Source organism: Clarias gariepinus, chromosome 15 (assembly GCF_024256425.1).
Source record: "Clarias gariepinus isolate MV-2021 ecotype Netherlands chromosome 15, CGAR_prim_01v2, whole genome shotgun sequence".
In the NCBI taxonomy this organism is placed as follows: domain Eukaryota; kingdom Metazoa; phylum Chordata; class Actinopteri; order Siluriformes; family Clariidae; genus Clarias; species Clarias gariepinus.
In genome coordinates this window covers 3,996,864-4,022,792 of record NC_071114.1, presented here as the reverse complement: position 1 = coordinate 4,022,792, position 25,929 = coordinate 3,996,864, and the positions used below count along the sequence as shown (strand labels likewise).

The 25,929-nt window shown below is 39.4% G+C and overlaps 2 protein-coding genes across 2 annotated transcripts in view; both read right to left on the bottom strand.

The window, feature by feature from the left end:
• The window catches only part of ell (elongation factor RNA polymerase II), a 32,734-nt gene extending 31,927 nt beyond the window's left edge, over window positions 1-807 (bottom strand). Inside the window, exon 1 of the mRNA XM_053513455.1 lies at window positions 638-807. Within this exon, the coding sequence (XP_053369430.1) occupies window positions 638-772 (135 nt within the window). The 5' untranslated portion in view covers window positions 773-807. The remainder of the gene's footprint in view (window positions 1-637) is intronic.
• Window positions 808-3,362: 2,555 nt separating this feature from the next.
• On the bottom strand, window positions 3,363-25,853 carry fkbp8 (FKBP prolyl isomerase 8). The gene is made up of 9 exons (XM_053513746.1): window positions 25,742-25,853; window positions 23,925-24,174; window positions 23,655-23,824; window positions 18,151-18,239; window positions 15,851-16,071; window positions 9,648-9,820; window positions 9,397-9,474; window positions 8,061-8,198; window positions 3,363-5,249 (listed from the first exon to the last, which is right to left on the bottom strand). The coding sequence occupies exons 2-9, from the start codon at window positions 24,172-24,174 to the stop codon at window positions 5,163-5,165; spliced, it is 1,206 nt and encodes a 401-aa protein (XP_053369721.1). The 5' UTR covers window positions 25,742-25,853; the 3' UTR covers window positions 3,363-5,162.
• Between the last annotated feature and the right edge of the window lie 76 nt (window positions 25,854-25,929).

The window sequence follows — 25,929 nt, the reverse complement described above, 5'->3', positions numbered from 1 at the left end:
TCCTTTAGAGAATAAATAAAACTAATTACTCTTCAGTGGCTAGATCACACACACACACACACACACATTTATATATGAATGATAGAACAGTATTGATTGTATTGTATTAAACACAAATTATTTTCACTAATCATGTAAACACACACACTCTCTCTCTCACACACACAGATATAATCAGGCCATATGTAACCATAAAGGAAGTTTGTTAAGCTAATCAGCTGTTTTTGTGTCTCTCTCTGAGGTCAGTGTAGAAACTTCTCCAGCTCTGGTTAAACTGGTTAGCTTTTGCTAACTAACTAACTAGCTCAGATTTCCAGCCCTGAGTGTTGAGTGTCTCTCCTGCTCTTTATTTATTCATTCTCGTGTTGATGAAAATAACTTTATTACAGCCAGCGCGCGTGAGTTAGTTAGTGTTAACGAGTCCCCAGTCAGGAGAGATAAACCTGTCGAGTCTGGAGCTGGTGACGGATAATCACAGGCAGGCTAAAGGCTAACGCTAGCCCTGAGAGAGAGAGAGAGAGAGAGAGACACAGAGAGAGAGAGAGAGAGAGAGAGAGAGGTATAAAGAGCTGGAGGCTACTGCAGCAGGAAACACAGGCGGACCTGCGGGAGAGAAACAGCCGCTCGGAGACGCTACCTTGCTGGCCTGGTAGTCCTCCACCGCCCTCAACGCACTGTCAGTCAGTTTAACGTGGAACACGGAGACGTTGCTGCCGTTGCTGACTCTGCCACAGGACAGCCCGTAACACTGCTCCTCCTTCAGCGCCGCCATCTTGCTACCATTTCCACGCTCGCGCACTTCTCGGAAACGCGACGGAGCGCTCGTGCGCTTCGCATGAATATGTGACGTGGTGGGCGTGGCCTCGGCTGGAGAGAGAGAGAGAGAGAGAGAGAGAGGCTCCCCCATTGAGAGAGAGGGAGAGAGAGAGGATGATGGGAAATTCCTGATCTCTTCATCACAACCCTTTATGAAGTTGATGCACAATTACTACTAGGTGCCACTTTAGCATATATAAAAAGATATCATTGTTGTACTGGTATAGTAACTTCACTTTTATTAGTTCTTTGTTGTGTTTTATATGTAGATTTATTTATATGATGTTTAATATAAATATATTATATGTACATATCTCATACATACTGTATGTACTGTAACGTACTGTAAGTAAATATATATGAAAAAATATATTTGTATACACATGCACACACACACACACACACACACATATATATATATATATATATATATATATATATATACACAGTGTAAATATTGTAATTGTAGTTTTTTTTTTATCTTAGCATTGTACTAGTAACTTCTGTTCTGGTCCATCTGAGATCAATAAAGTATCTATCTATCTATTGATCTATTTATCATCCTCCTGTGTATAGATCAGACTCCCTGCACCCAGGGAAACTCTCTTCGGAGACAAAGCATCCCAGCAAGCATTGTTCCGACGGCGACGTCGTGTCCCCAGGCAAAAACAGCACGCGGTAGGACGGAATTAATTGGTAAAAATATGTGACACCGAACGTTTCCTTAAATTGCATTCAGAGACGTTTGTACACGTCTACAGTTGCCTGGGGTTGCATGTACGTATAGCTGTTACTTTAACTTTTAACTAAGTGTTGTTCTATATATACCCTCCCAGCAAAAATTTTGAAGATTGATGACCGTTTATGACAGCTGTTGTAAATCAGATAATGTCAAACATGTCCGTTCGACTGTCATTTTGGATCTATTTACATGACGGGACGTGTCAAAAGGACGTCATTTCAACGGTCATCAGACGTCCAAATGTTTGCTGCGACGTCTCTTATGATGAAGATGATAATTTAATCAAGCTTTTTATTCCTCAACTTCACACTTGTTTTACGCTATACGCTATAACACACTTTTGCATTAAAGCACAGCAGTATAGACGATGAGTGAGAACATAGCTTTTAACATAGTATTACGTACAGTAGCCGACTTCTGGTCCTGAGTGGGTGTGTGTATTCAGATTGGTCTCCTGTCTGTCATTTACACTGTAAACACACCCGCAACACCTCTTCAGATCATTATAACTCACAGAGGATGAGAGGTTAGATGTTTATAGAGCTGTAACTCTGCTTTTAAAAGCAGCTTAGTGTCCCAGGATTCCTTGCTCAGCACTATAAGATTCAGATTTAGAGCTTTGAGTATATGAGTGGAAATAGAGGTGGGATCAACATTCAATCCCATTCATTTTTATTTGTATGGCACTTAACAATTTGAGAAACTACGTGACTATAGTGATCAAAATATTCCTGATGAACAAGCCGACTACGATGGTGCTGAGGGAAAAACTCCCTGAGACAGCAATAAGAAGAAACCACGAGAGGAACCAGACTCAACAGGGAACCCATCCTCATCTGGGTGATAACGGATAGCAGGGATTGATCTGCAGTCATACTGTGTTAGGAGGCTCGAAGTTCAATATAAATTTAAAACGTATTATAACATATATTTGAGTTTTAGAGACAAAGTTTACTTTAAAAATTCACACTTAGTGCTCGTCAGGGCTTTAGCGGACCTGGTGCTTGTTCTTGATTGCTAAACGTGATGCAGGACGCGACCAGGATATAACACACACTCATACAGTCATTCAAAGACAAGCGCAATTTATCTCTGCCAGTCCTTTTACTGGCAAACCAGAGAACCAGGAGGAAATTCACATTAATGCAGTAAGAACATGAAACATCAAAACAAACAAAAACATAAAAGACATTAGCCTAAGCTGAGGATTAAATTCAGGATTAAACCCTTAAGGCTGTAAAGCAGTGAATGACCAGGGTTATGATAATCACAACAACATGGATACTAGGTGATATTGAGCCCCACCCACTGTTATGGGATTTAAAAAAAAGAAAAGGAATTCACTTATGCTGTGGTTCTCAAAGTGGATTCTGTGGAGAAAAGGCAGGAAGTGCGCGAGTTGGATTTTAGTTACAGCAGAGAATGTCAGTTTATTATATTTATTTTAAACTGGGTTAATCCAAAACTCAATAAGTCAAAAACGAGCCTGTCTGTAACTAATCGGACCTGTCGCCAGGGTTCTCAAAAGAGTCACAACAGATTAATATTACAGATACTGCTCTCTATAAAACTAGTTAAGTGTGAGCGACTAATTTAAAAGCTCCAGGAGTTCTCATCCGACATTTAAATTAAGAGAATGTATGTGTAATTCGACTCCATATTGATATCCTGTTATGCTGCATTAATGTAATAGCTCAACAATAACAATGGACCGCTTCCTCCATCCATTGACATCTGCGAGCTCCTCACCAACACTGACTCCGAACCAAGTCGTGCAACAGAAAAAAAACAAAGGATGAAATCATTAAAATTATGCCAAGACATTTATTGAACATGGATTTGCAAGTGTCACAGAAATTATTCAGGAGAAACCAAAATGTTTAGAAAATGTACAACGTCCGTTCGGAGTCCTGACATAAATCTGTAACCAGGATGTAAAAGTTTGAGACCCCATGCACTTACAAACCTGATGGATATCCGTCACAGACCCTTGGAGATCCCTGGACCTCATCTTGTAAACTAGGAGGTGCAGTTTTGATTCACTCTGCAGGCTTATGTCCAGAGAGCTTCACTGCCAGATCTAGTTATTCCTCATGAGTTACAATAAGGGAGGACTATTTACAGTCTTATTGGAACACGTGAGGAGCGGAAACAGTCATGGGGTGGACTAAAACACATTTTAGTATGCTCAGTAACCCAGAGCATTTTAGACATTTTTCACATTATTATATTTATGTTTATTTACATATAGGTCAGGATTATGCAGTACAGAGTGACATTTCCTTTTTTGCAGCACAGCTTAAGCAGTATGATGAACTGAGCTTTTTCTTTTTATCCAACCAAAACATAGACAAAGTAATAGTATAGATTCACATGATCACACGTTTTTATGGTTGTATTCAGTTGCTTCTGTGACATGATAATAATAAAATAATAATATTATGAGCATTTTGTGAGTTCTACATTTTTTCTAATTTCATTCCCAGATTCCAGTAGCCGTCAAATGTAAACATTTTTAAATGAATGAGAAATTTGGTTCTTCCTGACATAACATCTGAAACCCCAAATGTACAGATCGATCTGTGGAGCCTCCCTCGTCGACACACACACCGGCAGGTCTTCGCATAAGCAGATTTATTATTATTTTTTTTTTTAATCAGTCAATGTCCAATGTCGTGTTTCCAGGATGCACATTGAGTTTTTTTTTTGGTTTAAGGTGTTCATACAGTAAAATTAAGGAGGAAAATTAATTATAGAACGTCCCTTCTACGAGAACGTAAACGTTTATAATCAGACACTAATTAGCCACGCCTACCCATTGAACATCACAGGCGTATGAACTGAATGTGCAAAAGTTTATTTCAACAAAGTGTCATCAGGAATGTTATCGCTTTCAATAACAAAAGGAAAAAAAAAAGAAAAAAATTTATATCATCGTTACATCAGAAAAATTAGACAAAAATGAATTATTTAAAATAAATACCATTTACATTTTTAGATATAAAATAAATCGAAATCAATAAAGTCTAAACCAATTGATTTGGTCATTTTTTGTGAGTAAAATCCTTACAGTGTTTGGTCAGAGAGTTTAAAGGTGATGTACACCTTCCGAACTGCAAAGCAGGCCATAAACTAGTCAGTGGACTGGTGTGTTAACCACAAAAGAATTAACTAAATCAAGCTAATGTTTGTTCTGTATCCTTGGCCAAGCCACTGCTTAGAACTGAACCATGTACTGTAGGAATACAAGCTAGCAGCATAAACACAGGCTACATCAGAAACAATCCTGCTGATTAGGAAACATAACGTCCCTTAGGAGGCCAAAGAGGAGCCTGGACTTAGAGAGCATACTGAGGAGACTAGAGAGCATGACCAGGAGATAGATATCGAGCTTATGTCTACAAGGGGAAAATAACATGGCAAGTTTACACACGCAATAATTTATAACTTTGTACATGACCATTTTCTCAGAATCACCGTTCATGCATTTAGAGAAGCTTTTATAATAAACTATAAAGTTATACTCTGAGACAGAAACAGAAAGTAATAGAAATGGACAAATTTTGTACCTAAAATTAAGTTAATGCTAGCATCCTGATCATGCTTAATTTCTAGCAGCAATGACCACGGACAGGGCGACGCCTCCGATAGCCACGGCAGTCGCACCAAACAACCACTTCCAGCTTATACTCTGTGGGAAACAAAGACAAGAAGAAAAATCATTAGGTTTATAAGGTTTATAATGTTTTTTTTTTTGCATTTTTCTATCTAGATCAAGTAGAAACAACAATGCAAAAACAAAGTAACCAAAAAAACAGTTTTGTTGATCTAGAGAGCATCTATAGCGTTCATAAAAATCCTGTAAATTTAGAGATACATCAGAATCCTTCTTGTCTTCCTCAGCGATAAGAAATCTAAGCTTTAAAACTCACTTTAACACTTAATCACTGGCCAAAAAACAACAGATTCTCAATTCTCTGATATTTACATATAGATACAACAAACAACGTAGAACATTTAACTGTTCTGTTTAAACCCGCCCATTTTTCAATGATTAAAAAATGTGACTGACAGGTGTTTCTTCTAACCCAGATGTTCTCTGTTAGATAATTAGTTAAAAATAATTAATAGCTCTGTTCTTGGTTTGAGCCCTGAGATTGTATTTGTAGTTAAAATAGACAGACCAACATAACGACCAGAGAGCTGTCTACAGGAGGAAATCACTGCATTTTAAGCCTGAGGGGGAAAGGAAAAAAAAAAGAAATAAAATAAATCAATCTGTAGGACAAGCACTTGGATGGAGCTCATGATAGAGGAGCGCAATAAACTCTACAGAAACATTCTCACTGGCAATTTACAGAGAAACGCATCCGATCGACATCGGGAGGAACTTCTTCATACAGCAAGAAATCGAGCCAAAGCACATGTCGTGCCAAAGACTCCATCAGGGAGGAAGATTTGAGGGTTTTAAGCCACTTTCATACACACAGTAGCCCAATGAGAAATCTCATACAGAGCGATTCTGGCAAGAATGAGAAGTGAATCCAAAAGATCTATGCCGTCCAGGAGAGAGTGACCCTTTTCTCACCAAAAGTCCCCACTATGAGATTTCTCATCGCACTCCTGCATGTACAAAAGGAGATCATTGACTCAACCTTTCTTACATTTTCACCTCCTGAAGAGGAGCCTGATGGGAGGTGGGATTTATCTTCGCACCTCAAACCCAAAGGTTTTCACTGAACAGCAAGAACAAAAGAACTCTTGAGTGTGTGTAGTATATTTGAACATAAATCGACTTAAACCCAGTTATTTTTAAAAATTTTCCATCCGAAAGACTCACTGCTGCTGATAAGTTAAAAAAAAAAAAAAAAATTCCTCCCCGTCCCATTCCCCCGATCTTACACCACCTGATGCCTACTTGTGAGAAATGTTAAAGTGTTGAACTGTGAAAATCCATCTGAACTGGTCCTGTATTATGCCAGCACGATATGAACACTGTCTACAGCGTTTCACACACACACTTCCAACACTTACATCACACACACCGTGGTGGTAAATCAACACACTAATAGAGCGTATGCAAGTTTCTTTCAGGAGAAATAAACTTACAGACGACAACAAGGTGATATTGTTCATCTATTCATTCCAGTACTGTATATTAAATACGCCTTTATCTTTAATCTCATTATACATCTAAGGGGTTAAGGGCTTTGCCCAGGGGCTCAACAGTGGCAAATGATTGGTGGTTGTGGGGTTTGAACCTGGGACCTTCTGAACCGTAGTCCTGATGTACAGTATGGCACCAAAAAACTCTGTCATTGTTACAAGTCAAGCAGCCTATAGATCCTTTTGGTTAAGAATTGCTCATTTATTTCAATTTCTACCCAACAAAGTGGAGTTTTACGTTCTGCTGACTAAAACCTACTGGTGGTCCCCTGGTCAAGGTACAAACTGTGGGCTGATCACTCTCTTACAGTGGCTGGTCCTAAACCCTGGAACATTATTCCACCTGAACTACATCACTGAGCTGCCTCTATTCAGAGGAAAACCCAAGACGCACTTATTCAGAATGGCTTTTGATTTATAATTTCATGTGTTTTAAAATAATATATTTTATGTTTTATATTGTATATAATTTTATGTTTTTAAAAAATATATATTTTGTTTTGTAAATAATTTCATGTGTTTAAAAAATATATTTTATGTTTTATTTTGTATATAATTTCATGTATTTAAAAAAAAACATTTTTTGTTTTATTTTGTATGTGTGTATTATGTCTATGTGTTTAAAAAAATATATATATTTTGTTTGGTATATAATTTTATGTGTTTTAAAAAAACATTTTGTTTTATTTTGTTTATAATTTCATGTTTTTAAAATATATATTTTGTTTTGTACATAATTTCATGTATTAAAAAAAAATCCGATATGGTTTATTTTGTTTTGCATTTTTTATTGCTATCTTATTATTTTTTGTCATTTTTAAGTTTAGAGCAAAACTTAAGACTTATTCAGAATGACCGTTGATATTTTTCATTTCTTGTGTTTTTAAAAAAAAATATTTAATGTGTTTCTTTATTGCAATTTTATTGCCAATTTATGGTCATTTTTTTATGCTGTTAAGCACTTTGGCTTAACTTAGGTTGCTGAGAGGTGTTACATAAATAAATGTTAATTGATTTAGATGAATTTAATGCGTTACCTGTAAAATGATTTTTTGGTGTATATAATATAATAATTTTTCAACATTTTCCTGGCAAACAGGAACACTGGTCAACCGAATTGTGGCCACCGAAAATATAATGTTAAAACAAACTTACACAAACACACACATCAAAAAGCTGTTTTACATAAGCACCTCATATCCTACTTCCCATATAAAGTGAGATAAACGACACGACCCTGGCATCCATGAAACACACTGAGCTTCCTCGCCTGCTGAACTGAAACCTAAGCCCTGCTGATATTATGATTTATGGGTGCAGATGACGCTATACACACCCACGAGGACTTGGCCTGGGGTTTCTGTACAGTGTTGATGTCAGATGGGTTTCCAAGCATCTTCTTGTACATGGCCTGCTCAGCACCCTTCTGTTCAGAGTGTTTCTTCACCAGCTTCGACAGCTCAGCGTGGATGGTCTGTATAGGAGAAAGTCAAAAAATAAGTGTGTGTGTGCGCGTGCGTACATGTGTGTGTTTCTCTCTTTTTGTGTGGGGGCGAAAAGGCAGCTGATATATCTGCAGCTCTCTCACACTCACACACACACACCCTGACACACCAGCTATTCAGAACATCTCATACCCTGTCAGGATATCTGCAGCACTGCCAATAAATAGCAGCTAGTGCAGCCGCTTGAAATGTGTACGATCAATAAACACACAGGAAGTACAGTAACACTTAAGACGATGTCATCTCCTCATATATATGGCGCTGACGTTACATTAACACCAAGCTTGTTTGTTTTGTGTTTTCAGACGTTCCTGAGAGTAAAAGTAGAGAATGTTCCGTCTGTCCTCTACAGCTGCTACATCCATTAACATGAGCCTCACGTCTAGTGTAAGGTTTCTAAGGTGCTACGTGGCCTTTCAAAATTTTGCGCTCGATATTACCAGACCTTCACTGTATGGGTAATAAAACAAATATGTAAAATTTCACGTTTTACTTTTTTTGTATTTGCTTCCCTTTACCTATTCGCCGCTCAATAGTTTAATAGTTAAACAGAATAAACTCGACAGCACTCAAACGCGACCTAAAGAGCACGGTGTGAAAAAACGATCCGTATAAATATTAGCGAGAACCGGATTTAATAACCCGTGACTGGGTCAGACATGAGACGAAATAGGGAAAGAAAAAAAAGAAAAGAAAAAAAAAAACACACAAACACACAGAGACAGGTAGGGTTGAGGAGCACGTGATGGCGCAGGGTACTGCACATCCCTTTCTCTGCCTGTGTAAGAGGAGTAGGGCAAGGGATCCTGCTATATTTAGAGAGAAATCGGACCGTAGGAGGCGACGTGACTGTGTGTCTCTCGCTGCTCCAAACCCTTCCCCCGGGTCGGTGTGGAAGACCACAGCACTACCTTCTGGTGGTTAAAGTAAATCAGTCGCTCTTTGTCCCCCCACGTTAAATTATAAGCACCAATATTTCATGTTTCTCATAAGGAACCTGTTCCTATCTGGGATTCCTCTTTAGCACTCTGACACGGTTCTGGTAAGGTTAAATGTCTGGAATAGCTCTTCTTTTAAACCGGTCGAGTTCCTGTTCCTGGGTGTATATTTAAGAGTAGACTTGTCCCTGTGCATCAGGTTCTACTCGTTTTATGGCTTCGGCGTTACCTTGTTACTTGGATCCAACTTTAAAGCTCGTTTCAGACTTCGGATTGCATCGGTGAACTCTCCCTGCAGCGCCAGTACCTGGAGATACAAAGCAAAGAAAAACAAATCGTTACTGAGTGAATTCATTCATCACAAAAACTTTCCCCAGATGTGTTTTATACTTTATATTCTCAGCGTCTTTAACAATCTGGATCTTCAGGATATTATGAGCGTGTAAAGATAAATAAAACATAACTGAGAGTAGAGTGTACCTTGCCCTGACGAAACAAAGCCTTGACATTGTCAGGCTGGTAAGCTAAAACAGAGACACAGGCGCGCAGGGCGGCTTCATAGTGGTCCAGCTTGAGCTGAGCGGCAGCCATGTTGTTCAGGCATTTCACCTTTATGTCTAAAAGATCCTCTTCTTCCTGAGAGCTGATGTCCACTGGAACGACAAACGACATGACAACCATCATATACTCCGTTACTGTGATTTGGTGTTCAACGTTAGTACTCACCCTTTAAATTCTATGATTTTTGTGTAAACACACACTTGATCTTAGCAGTTCTCAGTATTTAGCAAATGTTAACCGCAATGTTAAGTGTGACTTAAGTGCAAAAATGTTCCATTCAAAGGGAAATGTAGATGGTGTAGGAAACGAGTGAACAACAGGTTTTCACTTCACCGGAAAAGGGAATTAAAAATTTCCCATAAGTCATTGTGTCTCACTGGAGCAAAAAAAAAAAAAAAAAGCTTGAAAAAGGATTAATATATTTATTAACATTATTATAGAGGACGACATCATACTAAAAAGGACCTAATAATTAACATTTTAATTTAATCAAGAAATCCAATCTGTAAAAAATTATTAAAATAAAAATCTCTGTACATCTTTATTCAATAATAATAATAATAATTATTATTATTATTATAATGTTGCTATTATAATGTAGAAAATAATAATAATTATTATTATTGAATTAAGATGTACAGAGATTTTTATTTGAATATTTTTATTGTTATTATTATTAATAACAATAATCAATAATTTATTTACAAGTTATACACATTTTAATATTATGTTTTATAATGGTATCAGTTTTTTTAAATAAATATTCAATATTTATATGTACATAGTGTAGCAGGAACAGGTTTTCGGGGTGCTTATGTTACCATAGTAACGTACAGAGGAAGTGAGGGTGATCCGAATGGTGTTTTGTCAAGAGAAGTCCCCTTCACCCACATTTACTACAAACGGAGCAGGAAGTAGGGAGCACACTGTGCAGTGCACTTCGGAAGGGAACGCAGCTATACAACTTATTTCACCATGCCATCATTTGTTTAACTAAATCTAAGCCAAAAAAAAAAAACAACAACACCTGTGCAATCGCACAATCTCTAAGCCTCGATTTAATCATTAAAACATAGTAATGCAAAAAATGTCAAAAAAAGTAGTGTCATGTTTGGGGAAAACCAAATAGCATTTCAACAGAAAGCACCTCATACACGCCGTCAAGCTCGGTCACAATCGGGTCATACAATGATCAGAATCACACCAGTACACCTACACCAGAAAGGCTGAATAATACAAGAATAAAGGTTGTGGAATGACCTAGTCAAAGTCCAGACCTCAACGACTGAAATGCTGTGGTGGGACCTTAAGAGAGCTGTGCATAAGAGAATGTTCAAAAACCTCCATGAACTGAAGTGATGATGTGAAGGAGAATGGACCAAAATTCCTCCACAATAATAAATAAACAATAACACTCTAAAAAAATACCACGCCTTTCGCCTTGATCATTTCGATGAGCTTCTGCAATATTACCAAACATTAACTTTAGTCCAGAGTCACTCTAATTTCTCTTCAGGATCTTGTACCGATGATGTGAGAGTCAGGCCGCGCTAAAGTCTTCTCCAGCAGGTCCCAAAGATTCTTGAAGGTCTGGACTCTGTGGGGGACAATCCATGTTTGAAAATGATGCCTCATGCTCCTTGAACCACTCTTTCACAACCTGAGGCTGTTGAGTGCGGGAATCATCATCATCATCATCATCATCTTGTCCAGTACCATCAGGGAAGGAAAAATCCATTAATGGAAAAATCTGGTCATTCAGTGCAGTTAGTCCATCCAACTTTACTATGTTGAACATTTGTTTGTCTGAGGTTGTACTTGCCCAATAATTCCTCAATTCTTGCCGCTGTGTTAAGGAATGTTTATGTTTACCCACTACCTCAACACCATATTTTATGTTCTGTTATGTCGTGGTTGCACACTGTCACTTTGTTGTTGTTGCTCTTGTTTGTACATTTGCACGTGCACTTTACGTTTATGTTAGGTCTTTCTGTCCTGTCTCTGCTAGCCAGCTAACTAGGCCTCTTGGTTAGCTAGTTTAGTGTTTCTGTTAATTTATGTTGTAAATTTATGTTGCATGTAGCACCTTGGTCCTGGAGGTACGTTGTTTCGTTTCACTGTGTACTAACTGTACAGTATATGGTTGTAATGACAAAGCCTACTTGAACTTGAGATCCGCTACGGTCAGATGATTTTTTTAAAATTGTTTTTAACTTTTTGAACATGACTGTTTATGAGACAATACAGTTAGCATATCTATTGCAAAGCCATAGCATTCCTTAGATCACATGATCATTAAAGTATACCGAGTTCTAAACAATTCATTACAATGTTCTGCTTCTGGTGGACGTACATTTAAGGTGCATGGGTTTAATATCTTTGCCAAAATTATGCTTAAATGCTAAAGGTTATTGGATTAGATTTTTCGATGCTTTTCCAGACTTGTACCACAGCTTCATTCAGTTGTGTGTGTGTTTTTTTTATTTATTTCCCAGTCTCCTCACCAGGTGGTGAAATTGCTGCTAAATTGGGTTACGGTCTGGTGGCTGCCTTGGCCTGTCCAACACCTTCCACTTCTCTGATGAAGTCCTTCGTTGTGTTGCAGTGTGTTTTGGCTGCATGATGAAGTTCTTTCAGTGTTTCCCCTAGAAAAATGTCTCAGACATGGTGGCACGAGGATGTTTAGGGGTTTTTATGGTGGTTATTTATTTCTTGCATAAGACTTTTGGTAATTTCCATTTCCATGAGTGTAATACAGAGTGCTGATTTGGAGAAACCAAGAGCTTAATTTAATAATTAGAATTTAAGCAGCACGTAATATTACACTGTCCGGCCAAAAAAAACAAAAAAACAGTTACACACACTAAGGTTTTATTGGACCGCCTTTCGCCTTGATCATTTCGATGAGCTTCTGCAATATTACCAAACATTTACTTTAGTCCAGAGTCGCTCTAATTTCTCTTCAGGATCTTGTACCGATGATGTGAGAGTCGGGCCGCGCCAAAGTCTTCTCCAGCAGGTCCCAAAGATTCTTGAAGGTCTGGACTCTGTGGGGGACAATCCATGTTTGAAAATGATGCCTTATGCTCCTTGAACCACTCTTTCACAACCTGAGGCTGTTGAGTGTGGGAATCATCATCATCATCTTGTCCAGTACCATCAGGGAAGGAAAAATCCATTAATGGCAAAATCTGGTTATTCAGTGCAGTTAGTCCATCCAACTTTACTATGTTGAACCGGAACTATGTTAGGAAGCTGAATAACATGTCTGGATGGGGAATTCCACACTGTAGCTTTATGCCACTTCTACACAACACTATTCATTAATAATACATGAACTGCTGTATACAGCGATCGCACGCTGAGGGTCGATAAGTTCAGTTAGGGTGATGATCAGAGCAAAACTACTCGTGTAGATCCACACATTCGGCTCAGGTCTATACAACAAAAGGATGTGCCACCTTGTGGTGTTATTTGGTATTACAGTGGAGAGACATTAAAAAACTTCTGGAGAAAAAAAGAGGGACCTGTTATGTAGGCATCACAGGGGGTCTATACATCCATCTAATTCACCTTCTTCTTCTATCTCTCTTTTTGTTGCGCCTATTGAGCAGTACCCACCCATTTTCACAGTTTATATTTATTTACAGATATATTTTTATACAATGTTTACTTTTCCAGATATTTTATACAGATATTTAATCAATATAGCTTGGACTAATGGACTAATTCCGTTTAACATCAGTCCAACAGTTGCATTTATTTATATTATTTTATTGTAATTTGTATTTGCACTGATCCCTTTAAAAAAACTACTCTGCATTGGCCTATGGGGATAAATAAAGTTTTTTAGATTTAATGATATACTACTGTAGGGGAAAACCTGTCCTCCCAGTTAGACTGAACACATTTCTCTGGAAGTTGTAAGACAGAATGTGTCTGAGTTCATTCTGCTGCTCCATCATCTATAAAGATTAGTGAGAATGTTCCAGAAACAGCCATGCGCGTCCTAGCCATGACACTGTCTTCACCGTGCTCGACCGATGTCCTTGTACAGGTAGGATCTCTACGATCCTCCACACTTCGAGGTTCGAAGTTAATCTCATTTCCAGAACTCTGGTGTTTTATCTCTGTATCTGTTCCGTATTACTTTGTATCGTCTTTAATGATCAAAGGTTCGCATCATGTACCATTAGGGCTGTGTATTGGCAAGGGCCTCACGATACGATACGCATCACGATACATGGGTCACGATACGATAAATCACGATATATTGCGATACAATACATATTGTGATATATTGCAATAGTTTGTATTAGTATGTGTACTCCCAGGTATCGTATTGAAACCGAAGTGCAGCCACACGTCAGCCCTAAAAGCTGGAGGCGTTTTTATATTTTCCGCCATGCTCACTCATGTCTTGCTTACTTACTTGTTCTGATACCGTACTGCTTAGTGTTTTGTTGATCTATTGGAGCAGAGGAGGAGTTTTTTTGGCACAACTTGGATCGATACTTGAGGTTTGACTATCGATACACTATCGTAAAAGAAATTATCGCGATAGTTAGATGTATCGATATTTTTGCACAGCCCTATGTACCATGGAGTCTGTATTTCTGTGCTTGACGTCTTCTCCGAACAGTGGATTGTGATAACTTCCAAAATTGTTGTAGTTGTACGCTCTGAATGCTTTACTGTTGCTTTACTGTTGAAATCCAGGGAGGAAACCTATAGTAGACAGTCACCGAATTTAAAATAATTAGTATAACAGGGCCAACCTGAAAACATCCGTCTGTTCCAATATTTTTGATCTCTTAAAGAAATGAGTGAGCTCCGCACAACACCTTGGCACAGGTTGTTACACCAGACGCCCTTCCTGACACAACTCTCTCTTTTTTTTATCTGGGCTTTGGACCGGTACTGAATCCAGTGGCTGAGGTTCGGGCTTTGACTGGGAATTGTCACTGTATAATACAGTATAAATCTGTTATGTCATATATTAAACAACATTGCACAAGCAGGAGTTACAGTTATAATGAAATATTCATAATAAGTTTCACGCTGATAATCAGTATAAACCTCACAACTGAGAGTGAAATACTGTCTTTACAAATGAGCTATAAACAAAAAGAGTTCATGTTCTGGTGAAATGCGTCTTCTTACTTTTGAATTTGATCTGACGACCTTTCATATCAAACATTCTGTTCATGATGAGCAGTGAGTGTGTGACATGGACTAGAGTGTAGATTACAGCGTTGCAAACATGAACAAGCGGAATGACACACACACACACACACACACCACAATGTCTTAGTACAGGTACAGGAAATGTAGGGTCAGTGGTTAGTGAACAGGTCTTGGACTTGATTTGTAAACAGTTAACATTCATCAAACTGGAAGCTTTAAATGCAGTTTCCTTCATTTTCATTTAGATCCAGGCTTTAAAACCACACACTGTAAACACACTCAATGCCCATGTCATGGTTCCTGACCCCCAGATGGACTACTGTGAATATTTCAGATCCTGCTGATCTTATTTCATCACCACAGTGCATTGTGGGACTGATCTGCCATGTCCTGGGCTCCTGCTCGTCTATTATCTGCTCTGTGTGTAAAACTTGTGTATTTTGATTTTGGTTGTAACTTAAGCTTCACGACACCCTAAGGAAACGCCCCAAACACATCGGACTTTATACAGGCTACTTATACAGGTTTAAAAAAAAAAAAAAAAAAAAAAAAGACCAAAACAAAAAAATAAAATCAGTGTAATTAAACTCGTCCTTGCCTGTGGATCTGTAACGAGACTAACGATACAGAAGCCCCACCCCTTTTACATTATCTCTGTTTTTAAAACTCTGGTGTGTATAATAATTTTATCAAAGAGGAAAATCCATGCAAGCTGTACAAATTATACATAATTTGATGTGTGTCATGCAATAGGTTTTGCTCACAAATACTTCTGAAGCTTTTCGTAAGCTTTGCATACGCCAAATAAATAAATAAATAAACAAACCAACAATCCACAAAACTATCAGCAGAAACAGTACCACTCTCTGACACAAACACATGATAAACACCCAGCACTTCCTCTTTCCCTACAGTTCTCACCGCGTCTTTTTTACCTTTCGAGCTTGCTTCAGTTATCTGCAGGGCGATCCCGTACGAGTTAACGGCAGAGGCGTAATCACTGCGCTGGTAGTGAAAGTTGCCCTGCTCTCGTTTCTTGCTGGCCAGAGCGATCCTCTCGGAGGGAGGCAGGAGCTCCAGGTCAGGAGCATCGACAGCCGACAGGAGACGCACCTCCAAGATCAAATTGGCATCCGGGGGAACGACGGGAGTCGAACTGTTAAAAATCAAAAGACAAACATGGGAAACGTAAACTTTAGAGATGCTTATGAGAGCACACACACGCACATCTCTGAGCTGCAAGTCTCGATCCAAAAGAACCCAAATAAGCAAACAAGTCATCATCTCAGGAGGTGAAGACAGGACCATGCACAAGCAGTGCTAAGCTACTCCACCTGAAGTTCCACTGAGGAACACACTGAGGAACACCTGTGTGAGACGGATACCACATAGAGATGTAAAGGAGATCTGGGTCACTGACTTCATAACTTTCACCAGGTCTGTATATGAGCACAGTGAGAGTTGTGACTACATCCGTAACGATAAGTCGAGACCCCGTGTTAGATGCTGGAATCCAAAATCTTTACATTTACACTACCGTTAAGTTTGGGATCACTTGCAAATTTTACATTTTCATGCAATTCACGAACAATTTCTTCCATTACACAAACAATTACAGTAGGAGCAGAATGTCCATATGGACCGGAGGAGGAGTCCATCAGGCCAATCCATCATGTGGGAGACGCTCCAGGAAGAACGGGGTGAAATCTCATCAGATTATCTGGAGAAATTGACAGCTAGAATGTCTGTGATCCACCAGCTGAAAAAAGCGTTTTTGTTTTGATGAAGGCATTTTGTGTTTAAACAACACATTCATCATTTTCCTCAAAATCGTTATTTCTAACTCTGATAATGTCAGCATGTCTTGTTCTTTGGCCATATTTTCTTTTCAGACCTTTTTGCACCTCTTTCATTGTGCGTATTTTCTTGCAAAACAATAAAATTTCTAGTGACCCTAATTTTTTTTTAGCGGTAACGTATATATATATTTTTAATAAGTTATAAAAAACAGAGAAAAAAAACAAACCTCCAAAGTAGTTTCACACCAGTGTTCTGCCAGGATGCTAGGACTATTATGCAAAAGAATGCTTTAAATGTTGTGCTAATTATTTATACTTTGTGTGTGTCTCTGTGTGTGTGTGTGCGTGCACCTGTATTGAAAGGTCTCAAGAGTTCATTTAATTGCTTCTTCCAAAGAATCAGAACATAAACATTTTACTTTACATGAGACATCCTATTTTTTGTGAATAGCGCTCTCCAGTGGACAATTTACTGTATTGTGAAGTTAATTTTTTTCCAGCAGCTCAAAATTAATCTGGTCAAATGTCTGAGCAGTTTTTGGCAGCAACTTTTTTTTTTTATTATTAACTACCAGTGTAAACAGAATCAGCAAATAACAAACTAACACAGATAGACATTATACTAAAGTGCAGCTCGATCAAGTGCAGTTGAACAGTTTCACTGTTGAAGAAAGCAGTTACATAATAATTCCAGTATAGTTATGAACATCTTGTCTTTGGACTCCTTCTGTTTATGCCAGTAAAGTGTCTAGTCTAGTTATACTGGTGCGCGTCATGTATTTTTGTGTGTGGAACAATTTCATCGCTTGAAAACTGATCAACATAAAAAATAAAATAGTTTTCCCATAAAAAACTCACCCTGTTTTATGACCTCAGGATGTCTTGCTTAGTGATAACTCATCAAAATCGAATTCAGGTTCCCACATCGAGTAAAACTCATCACTTACTATCAGGCCACAACCTTAACCTCCTTACTACAATGAATTAAATAGTTCACCAAGATATGACGCATTTTACTTAGACACAATCCTGATCTGTCGATCCTGACGATGAGAAACGAGCGGGCGTGGCAGGCTGAGAGCTCGTGGGGTAGATTGGTATTTAGATAGACGAGTCCTTTCACACAAAACTTGAGTGCAGTTATCTATGTTTAATCTCACAGTGTTACATACAGTACAGGGCCTCAGTGAGTCTGCGCTTAATAAGTATTATTAACAACAAAACTATTTTCAAGCTTTACATTACACACACTTCACTGTATGTCTGTTTAATTTGTAGTAATTAGTCGACCATCTTTAAACCCTTAGTTGAAGATTATTACAGCGTATATTCGAGCACTAAGCAGGAGTGTGCATGTGGAGCTCCTACACAAAGTGTGTGAAGGTTCACACGTCTGTGTAAATCACCGGACTGATGGCGTCAGTCAACACTCTCACCTCCCCTGTGCGCCGTATGCGTATTTGGCACTCGCTTCAATCAGAGCCGTTTCACCCATCTCCATCAACTGCACAGTGAGATCCAACGCCTGGGGAAAAACAAAAACAAACACACACACACGTTTACATATATACATACACACACACACATCGACTTGAGTAACATCCAATTCTTAATCCACAGGGTTTTATATGATGTTGGCTCTTTGCTGCTATAACAGCTTCAACTCTTCTGATTGGATTTCCAAAAGGTTTAGAAGTGTGTTTATTGAAATGTTTGACCGTTTCCTTTAGAAGCTCGTTTGTTCGTAGCACAGTCAATGTTGGAACAGGAAGGGGCCGTTTCCCAAACTGTTTCCACAAAGCCATAAAATTGTCCAAAATGTCTTTGTACACCGAAACATTAAGAGTTCATTTCACTGGAACTAAGGAGTGGATGCCAACTCCTGAAAAACAACCCCACACCAGTTTCAACACGACTGCGCACCAGTGCACAAAGCAAAGTCCATAAAGACATGGATGAGAGAGTTTGGTGTGGAAGAACTTGACTGGCCTGCACTCAGTCTTGGCCTCAACCAGATTAGAGCTGAAACAATTCCTCGAGTAAGTCAATTACAAAAAATGATCGAGGCAAAATCTTCTGCCTCAAAGCTTCTTTTAATTAATTTTAAAAGCTTGCGTTATTTTTTTGCGGAATTATTTGTTGACAGTGCGCTTTTGACAAAGTGCGCTTCCAGATGCAAGCTGCCAGTAAACACCAACAAAGAAAAAGCACTTACTTTATCCACAGTGAGCCAAGAGAAGAAGAAACCAGGAAGAGAAAATGGCAGAAATTCTCAGTAAAATGTTATGCCTGAGCTGTAGATTTTAAAACTTTTAGGCCTGAAAGATTAGTTGCACACCTTAGTGTTTTTGTATAATTATTTATTTCAATGTGTGCCTTAGTTTTTTTTTTTTTTTATCCCTAAAGTCAATTGAAATACCTTTTTTTTTTAGTTTTTGCATCTGAGAAATAGCTTTAAAATAAGAATGTATGGCACTGTAATGCCCTTAATTCATCTCAGTCAACTTTAATACCCCCATCTCACCTACGCGGTATCGCGCGGTGGCCGGAAGTACGGTTCATCTTAATTCACTGCAAGTTTTGGTGCTGCGATTACGTATCCATCTTTCCGTGCGGGAATTTTTTTTACATTTTCTAAAAAAAATTAACATTTTTAACTTTTTTGCCGGCTTCGAGGAAGCTTGCTGACCTTCCAGAATTTTGCGGAACGCCGATAACACCGCATCTCACTGTAAGTTAAACTGCATAGGTGAGACAGATATATAAGGTATTCCTTGTATTGTGAATAATGACAATGTTTATTTTTTATAAAAATGCTGTATCACACTGAATGCGCAGCCGGCACCTCTGATCTGAAGCTAGGACTGTTAAATATTAGATCTCTCGCATCTAAAGCAGTTATAGTTAATAAAATTATCACGGATCAGGAATTTGATATACTCTGTTTAACAGAAACCTGGATTAAACAGGACGAGTATGTGGCTCTAAATGAAGCTAGTCCTCCTGAATATAGCTACATACACCAGCCTCGGTTAACTGGTAGAGGAGGAGGCGTCGCAGTTATTCACAATGATAATTTGACTATTATACAAAAACACAGACACCAATTTGATTCATTTGAAGTTCTCTATAGTAACATAACAAGTGTAGCTACAAATATTAAGTCAGCTCACACAGGGCCGTACTCTGAATTTCTTAGTGAATTTGCAGATTTCCTCTCAAACTTAGTCGTTTCTGTAGACAATGTGTTAATTGCTGGAGATTTTAATATTAATTTTGAGAATCCAGAAGACCCTGTGCGTAAAGAATTTATGTCCATACTGGACTCAGTAGGATTAAATCAGTGTGTAGTAGGACCCACTCATAAAGCAGGTCACACTTTAGATTTAATAATTTTCTTCGGATTAAGTATAAGAAATTTATTTACAAGTGCATTGTCTGAAGTTATCAGATCACTATCTTGTCTCAATTCAAGTGTGTCACAGTAATAATGTATGCACAGCGCCACGGTACCGTACTAAACGTACCTTTACATCAACTACCACACAGAGTTTTATCAATAATCTCCCAGAGTTCCCAACTTTAATTAGATCACCGTCTGACTCCACAAAACTCGATCAGGCGACTGAATATTTAGAGTCGACGTTCCGTTATACCTTAGATAATGTAGCTCCAGTTAAAAGAAAAATTATTAAAGACAAGGAACTCGCTCCCTGGTATAACGATCATACTGGTCAAAGCGTATTGCTCAACTTTAGTAAGCTGGTTTATCTCATCAGGTTTTGCTGAGACATATAACTGTGTATCGTCAGCATAACAGTGAAAACTAATACCAGGCTTACGGATTATGTTGCCCAGAGGAAGCTTGTATAGGGAAAAACGCAGTGGGCCTAAAACTGAACCCTGGAGAGATATGAGATAAACCAGCTTACTAAAGTTGAGCAATGTGTGCAGGACATAAGAAATTGGATGCTAATAAACTTCCTTTTGCTTAATCCAGATCCAGTTCTAGTCATAGGACCGCATACAGCTAGAAGTAAGATTCTAGATCACACCGTAACTTTAGATGGCCTTTCTGTTCCATCAAGTGTAACAGTAAAAGACCTTGATGTGATTATAGATTCCAGCCTTTCATTTGAAGCTTATGTAGATAATATTACCAGGATAGCATTCTTTCACCTCAGAAATATTGCCAAGATAAGAAATATATTGTCGCTAAACGATGCAGAAAAACTAGCTCATGCTTTTATCACCTCTAGGTTGGACCATTGTAATGCCTTACTGTCTAGTTGTTCAACTAGGTGCATAAACAAGCTTCAGCTAGTCCAGACTGCAGCAGCGAGAGTCCTCACTAGAACCAGAAGATACGAGCACAACCCCCCCCATCTTAACTTCACTGCATTGGCTCCCTGTGAAATTTCGCATTGATTTTGAAATACTACTTTTGACATATAAAGCATTAAATGGTCTCGCGCCGCAGTATCTGAGCGAACTGCTAGTGTCTTACGATCCGCCACGCCTACTTTGATCAAAGGATGCAGGCTGCTTATCAGTACCGCCTATTATGAAAACTACAGCTGGGGGCAGAGCTTTTTCTTACAAAGCCCCAAAATTATAAAATAGTCTTCCAATTAGTATTCGGGACTCAGACACAGTCTCAGTGTTTAAGTCCAGGCTAAAAACCTATTTATTCAAATCAAGCATTTTTATAAATAGATTAGCTTTGAGTAAAGGTGCAGATCTAAGGGACTCATGGACGTAGAGTATTATGGTGAACTGGTATGTTTGGATGCTGTCTTTCTCACTCTCATTGATCACTCAGGTTTGTTGACAGTGAGGTGATTGGTTGCTTTACATCTCAGTTCCCCCTTATGTCTGTGTTTCCTTCTGGTTCTCCCTTTTAGTTATGCTGTCATAGTTAGTCCTGCCGGAGTCTCTGCTTGCATTCTACAGTAAATATACATTTATATTATACATTATATGACTGTGACCAGACCTAACTGTTATCTCTTCTCCTCTGCTCTCTCTCTCTCTCTCCTCTGCTCTCTCTCTCCTCTGCTCTCTCTCTCTCCTCTGCTCTCTCTCTCTCCTCTGCTCTCTCTCTCTCCTCTGCTCTCTCTCTCTCCTCTGCTCTCTCTCTGTCGAGCTACACATGATGTTCCTGAGCTGCCAGTGATCCGCTGTCTGACCCATCCTGGTGCCCCGCATCTGGTTGGAGATCTCATCACATGGATGCCCCGTGTGTCTCTTTGGGATGCGTCTCGTGTCTGGGGATGGTTCTCCCTACCTAGAAGACGGTTCTGGCCTCGACTGGTGTTGGCAGCTGTTTCTCTGAGGACTTGACTGTTCGATAGTTCAGGACTGGAAATCCTACAAGTCTACCTGAGTTTCCAATAACTAACTGGACTCCATATTAACATCAATTAACATTAACTGTTATGCTGAACTGCCTGCCACCTAACACACAGTATGAATGCAGATCAATTCCTGCTCTCTGTTTCACCAAAATGAGGATGGGTTTACTGTTGAGTCTGGTTCCTCTTAAGGTTTTATCCTACTACCATCTCAGGGAGTTTCTCCTTGCCACTGTCGCCCTCGGCTTGTTCACCAGGGACTATCTGACCATTTTAATTCATACACATTAAAATTCCATACCACCTTAAAAAATTATTTTGATTGTGTAAAGCTGCTTTGGGACAATGCCAATTGTTAAAAGTGCTAAAATTGAATTGAACTGCATCAAAAAAAAAAAAAAAAAATTGATTTTTCTAAAAAGAAAACCAATTAATTTTTGTTTCTCTTATATATTTTACATTGCTATCTAATTAAGCAAAAGTACATTTTATCCGATTACTCGATTAATCAATACAATTTTTGGTAGAATACTTGATTATAAAATATTCGATAGTTAGGCCCCAAACCAGATAGAACACCTTTGGGATAAATTAGAGCAGAGACCGTGAGCCACGCCTTCTCTTCCAACATCCCATCCCATCTCAACCGGATTGTTGGACATATATATCTCTAACTTAACCTACAGGTGTGTTTGGGGTCGTTGTCCTGTTGGATAATAAATGACGCTCCCACTAAGTGTAAAACAGATGGGATTTGCGTGTCGATTGCTGTTTTTGTCGTGCTGGTTAGGTGTGACCAAGTCACCAGCAAAGTACCTCACACCATTACGACCTTGGGGTCATCTGTCCAACAGGATAATGACCCCAAGCATACTTTAAAGTCCACCAAGACTTGGTTACCTGGGGGGTCCTGGAGAGGCCATTTCAGTCACCTGACTTAAATCCAATATAAAATTTTGAAGGAAAAAAAAAAAAAAAAAGCAGTTGCAGCACGGAAACCCACAAATATTACTGACTAAGAGGTCATTGCCCATAAGGAACAAGATAAGGCGGGGTCAGTCTACTAAGTACTGAGAAGAACCCAAATTTGACTGATGGCTGAAGTATAACTTTACATAATAAACATTGTAAAGGTGGCGTGTATGTACATTGAAGATATTTGCAAATTATCTTTATGGAAGAACGTTAGATGAGTAATAGAGTAATAAAGCACATCAAGATGGTATTTTGTTTGTTTGTACGTGCGTCACATAAAAACTAATTTTAACAGGGTTTGCACAGGCTTGAGGCTCTGATGAGGCAACACGTAGGCTTTGTTTCATCATAATCAGCCCTCAGGAAGAGGAGACATGCTAATTTAAAATGTAAATGGAAAACGCCCTTATATCATAAAATAAAAAAAAGTTAACTCGACCTTGAAATAAAAATCTTTAGTTTATCTCAGAATTTAACAGATGGCGCTGTACATTTTAGCATGCGCTTATGAGTGTGTATGTGTGTGTAGTGAAGGCAGAGCCAAGTTTGTGTAATAAACAAAACAAAGATAAATGAGTCCCAACATGAGTCCTGACTCCAGAAGCAGTTACCTGTATGACATCACCATCACCAAGAGTGAAGATTAGGTTGTTTTCTTCGGACACCGCGGTGCCGTCGCTCAGAGCGGTCCTAAGGTTGATGGTGACGTTCTGGCCCCTCTGAGGTTTACTGTCAGGACCAGACCCAGCTTCTAAAACTTTCTTCCTCAGCTGCCCGTTTCCTAGGTAACACATTTTAATTAGATTATGCATTTTATTACTGGGGACGAAAAAGACAAACAAAAAAAACCCGCACACAACACTGATATAAACCCGGGATACCTAACACATCCAGCCACTCCTCCTGGGGAGGGGACTGACCCTCCTCCGGCACCTCGCTCACCGCTGCAGTCATCTCAGCACTTTCTGTCTTTCCACCTCCTGCATCCTCTAAAGGAGGGAGATCATCCTCTACCCCATCATCATCCTCTTCTAGGATCTCAAAATCCTCCCCGCTGTCTAACAGGGTCGCTCGCTTTGGCCTCTTCTCTACAGAGTCCTGGGTCAGCACCACCCCGTCCTCAATCTCCATCTGGTACAAACAACAGGAAATAATCACACCATACCACATCATAGCTGTTAATAATTAACACTGACCTGCTCTTATTATTAATAATAATAATAATAACATTAATGAAATAACACTGTATGACACCATAGTCATTAATAATTAACACTGACCTGCTCTTATTAACAAATTAGTAATACAGTTATTGACATAAAGCACGTTTTATTAGAACCCTATCATGAAGTAAAAACAGGACACAGCTTTTATTAACTGTTTAGTTTAAACATATGTGTGTGTGAGAGAGAGAGAGAGAGAGAGAGAGAGAGTCAGGTGTAACAAATCAATCAGTTTGTCTACTGAAGTGAGTCTCCCTCAGTACACACACACACAAAAATGTTTTAAAAATATTTCAAGATTAACTCTGTTTATAAATTCTTCATCAAACACCCTCGCTCTGATGTCTCGGCAACCTGACAATACTATTCAATTGGCGCCTTGGCACAGATTTTCGATGTACAATGCCGCCATTGTTGAAGAATGATCACACACTCGGTTGAGCTGTGGACCTGCCTCGATGTTTTCAGTCATGAAGATGATGGGCTCTTCCAATGTGAAGGCCGTTGCTTCGTCTCGGGGCCGTACTCGTACACCGGCTCTGGGGACGAACTCAACACATGTTCAAATCATACGTGAGGGGGACCGACAGCAGCGATGATGTGGATTGTTCTCCGACGATCATCACGCACTATTCGCAGAATGGTTTCAACATTTCTGGGGGTTGAGTTTGTTGCAGGTCTTCCTGATCTCTCGTCATCTTCCAGTGATTTTCTTCAGTGTGTGTGTCGCTCAAAACACCGGGGTGATGACTTTTGATGCACTGACTAATGAAAGTCGGTGCTCACTGTGACTGTGTGAGCCTCCTTGTACAGTACTGACACTTAGTGGTGTGTTACAAAACTTCTCTGAACTTTTTGTTACCACCTTGAAAACACACACCCCATACACACACAGACACGCACACCCCATACACACACAGACACACACACCCCATACACACACAGACACGCACACCCCATACACACACAGACACACACACCCCATACACACACAGACACACACACCCCATACACACACAGACACACACACCCCATACACACAGACACACACACCCCATACACACAGACACACACCACAGAAACACAAACACCACAGAAACAATACTCACTCTCACTCCCTCTATGGGTGTGTGTGTGTGTGTGTGTGTGTGTGTAAGCCTCAGCTCTGTGACAGTTAGCTAAACACTGATAAAAACCAACGGTAATGAGAGCAGTTTGTGGAGTCTCTGCGCGCGTGTTGTAACGCACGCACGCACGCACACAGCCGTGTTATTAAATGAAGGTGAGTCTTTCTAGAACTTTCTGCAAGTTTGACTCTTAGCTTAGCACTGCAGCTACGCCGCACTCTGAGGGACAGGACTTAAAACACACACACACACACACACACACACACACACACACACACACACACACACACACACACACACACTCTCTCTCTCTCTCTCTCTCTCTCTCTCACTGACACACACACTCACCTCAGTCTCTTACACCAGTGAACACTAACAGACGAACCCGAGCTCCCTGATAAACTCCGCCGGTCCTCTCTGTGTGTTTGTGTGTGAGACTCTGAGTCTGCGTACACCGGAAGGGGCGGGGCCAAGTACAGCCTCCGAGGCTTGTGTCGTTTCCCTGAAAGTGACGTAACAATGACATCACCAGTGAG

Coding starts and splice junctions, on each gene's coding strand:
- fkbp8 (XM_053513746.1), bottom strand. CDS start 24,174: ATGGAGATTGAGGACGGGGTGGTGCTGACCCAGGACTCTGTAGAGAAG. Junction 23,825..23,924: donor GGAGTGGCTGGATGTGTTAG/GTATCCCGGGTT, acceptor TGTGTTACCTAG/GAAACGGGCAGCTGAGGAAG. Junction 9,475..9,647: donor CTTTGTTTCGTCAGGGCAAG/GTACACTCTACT, acceptor TTGTATCTCCAG/GTACTGGCGCTGCAGGGAGA.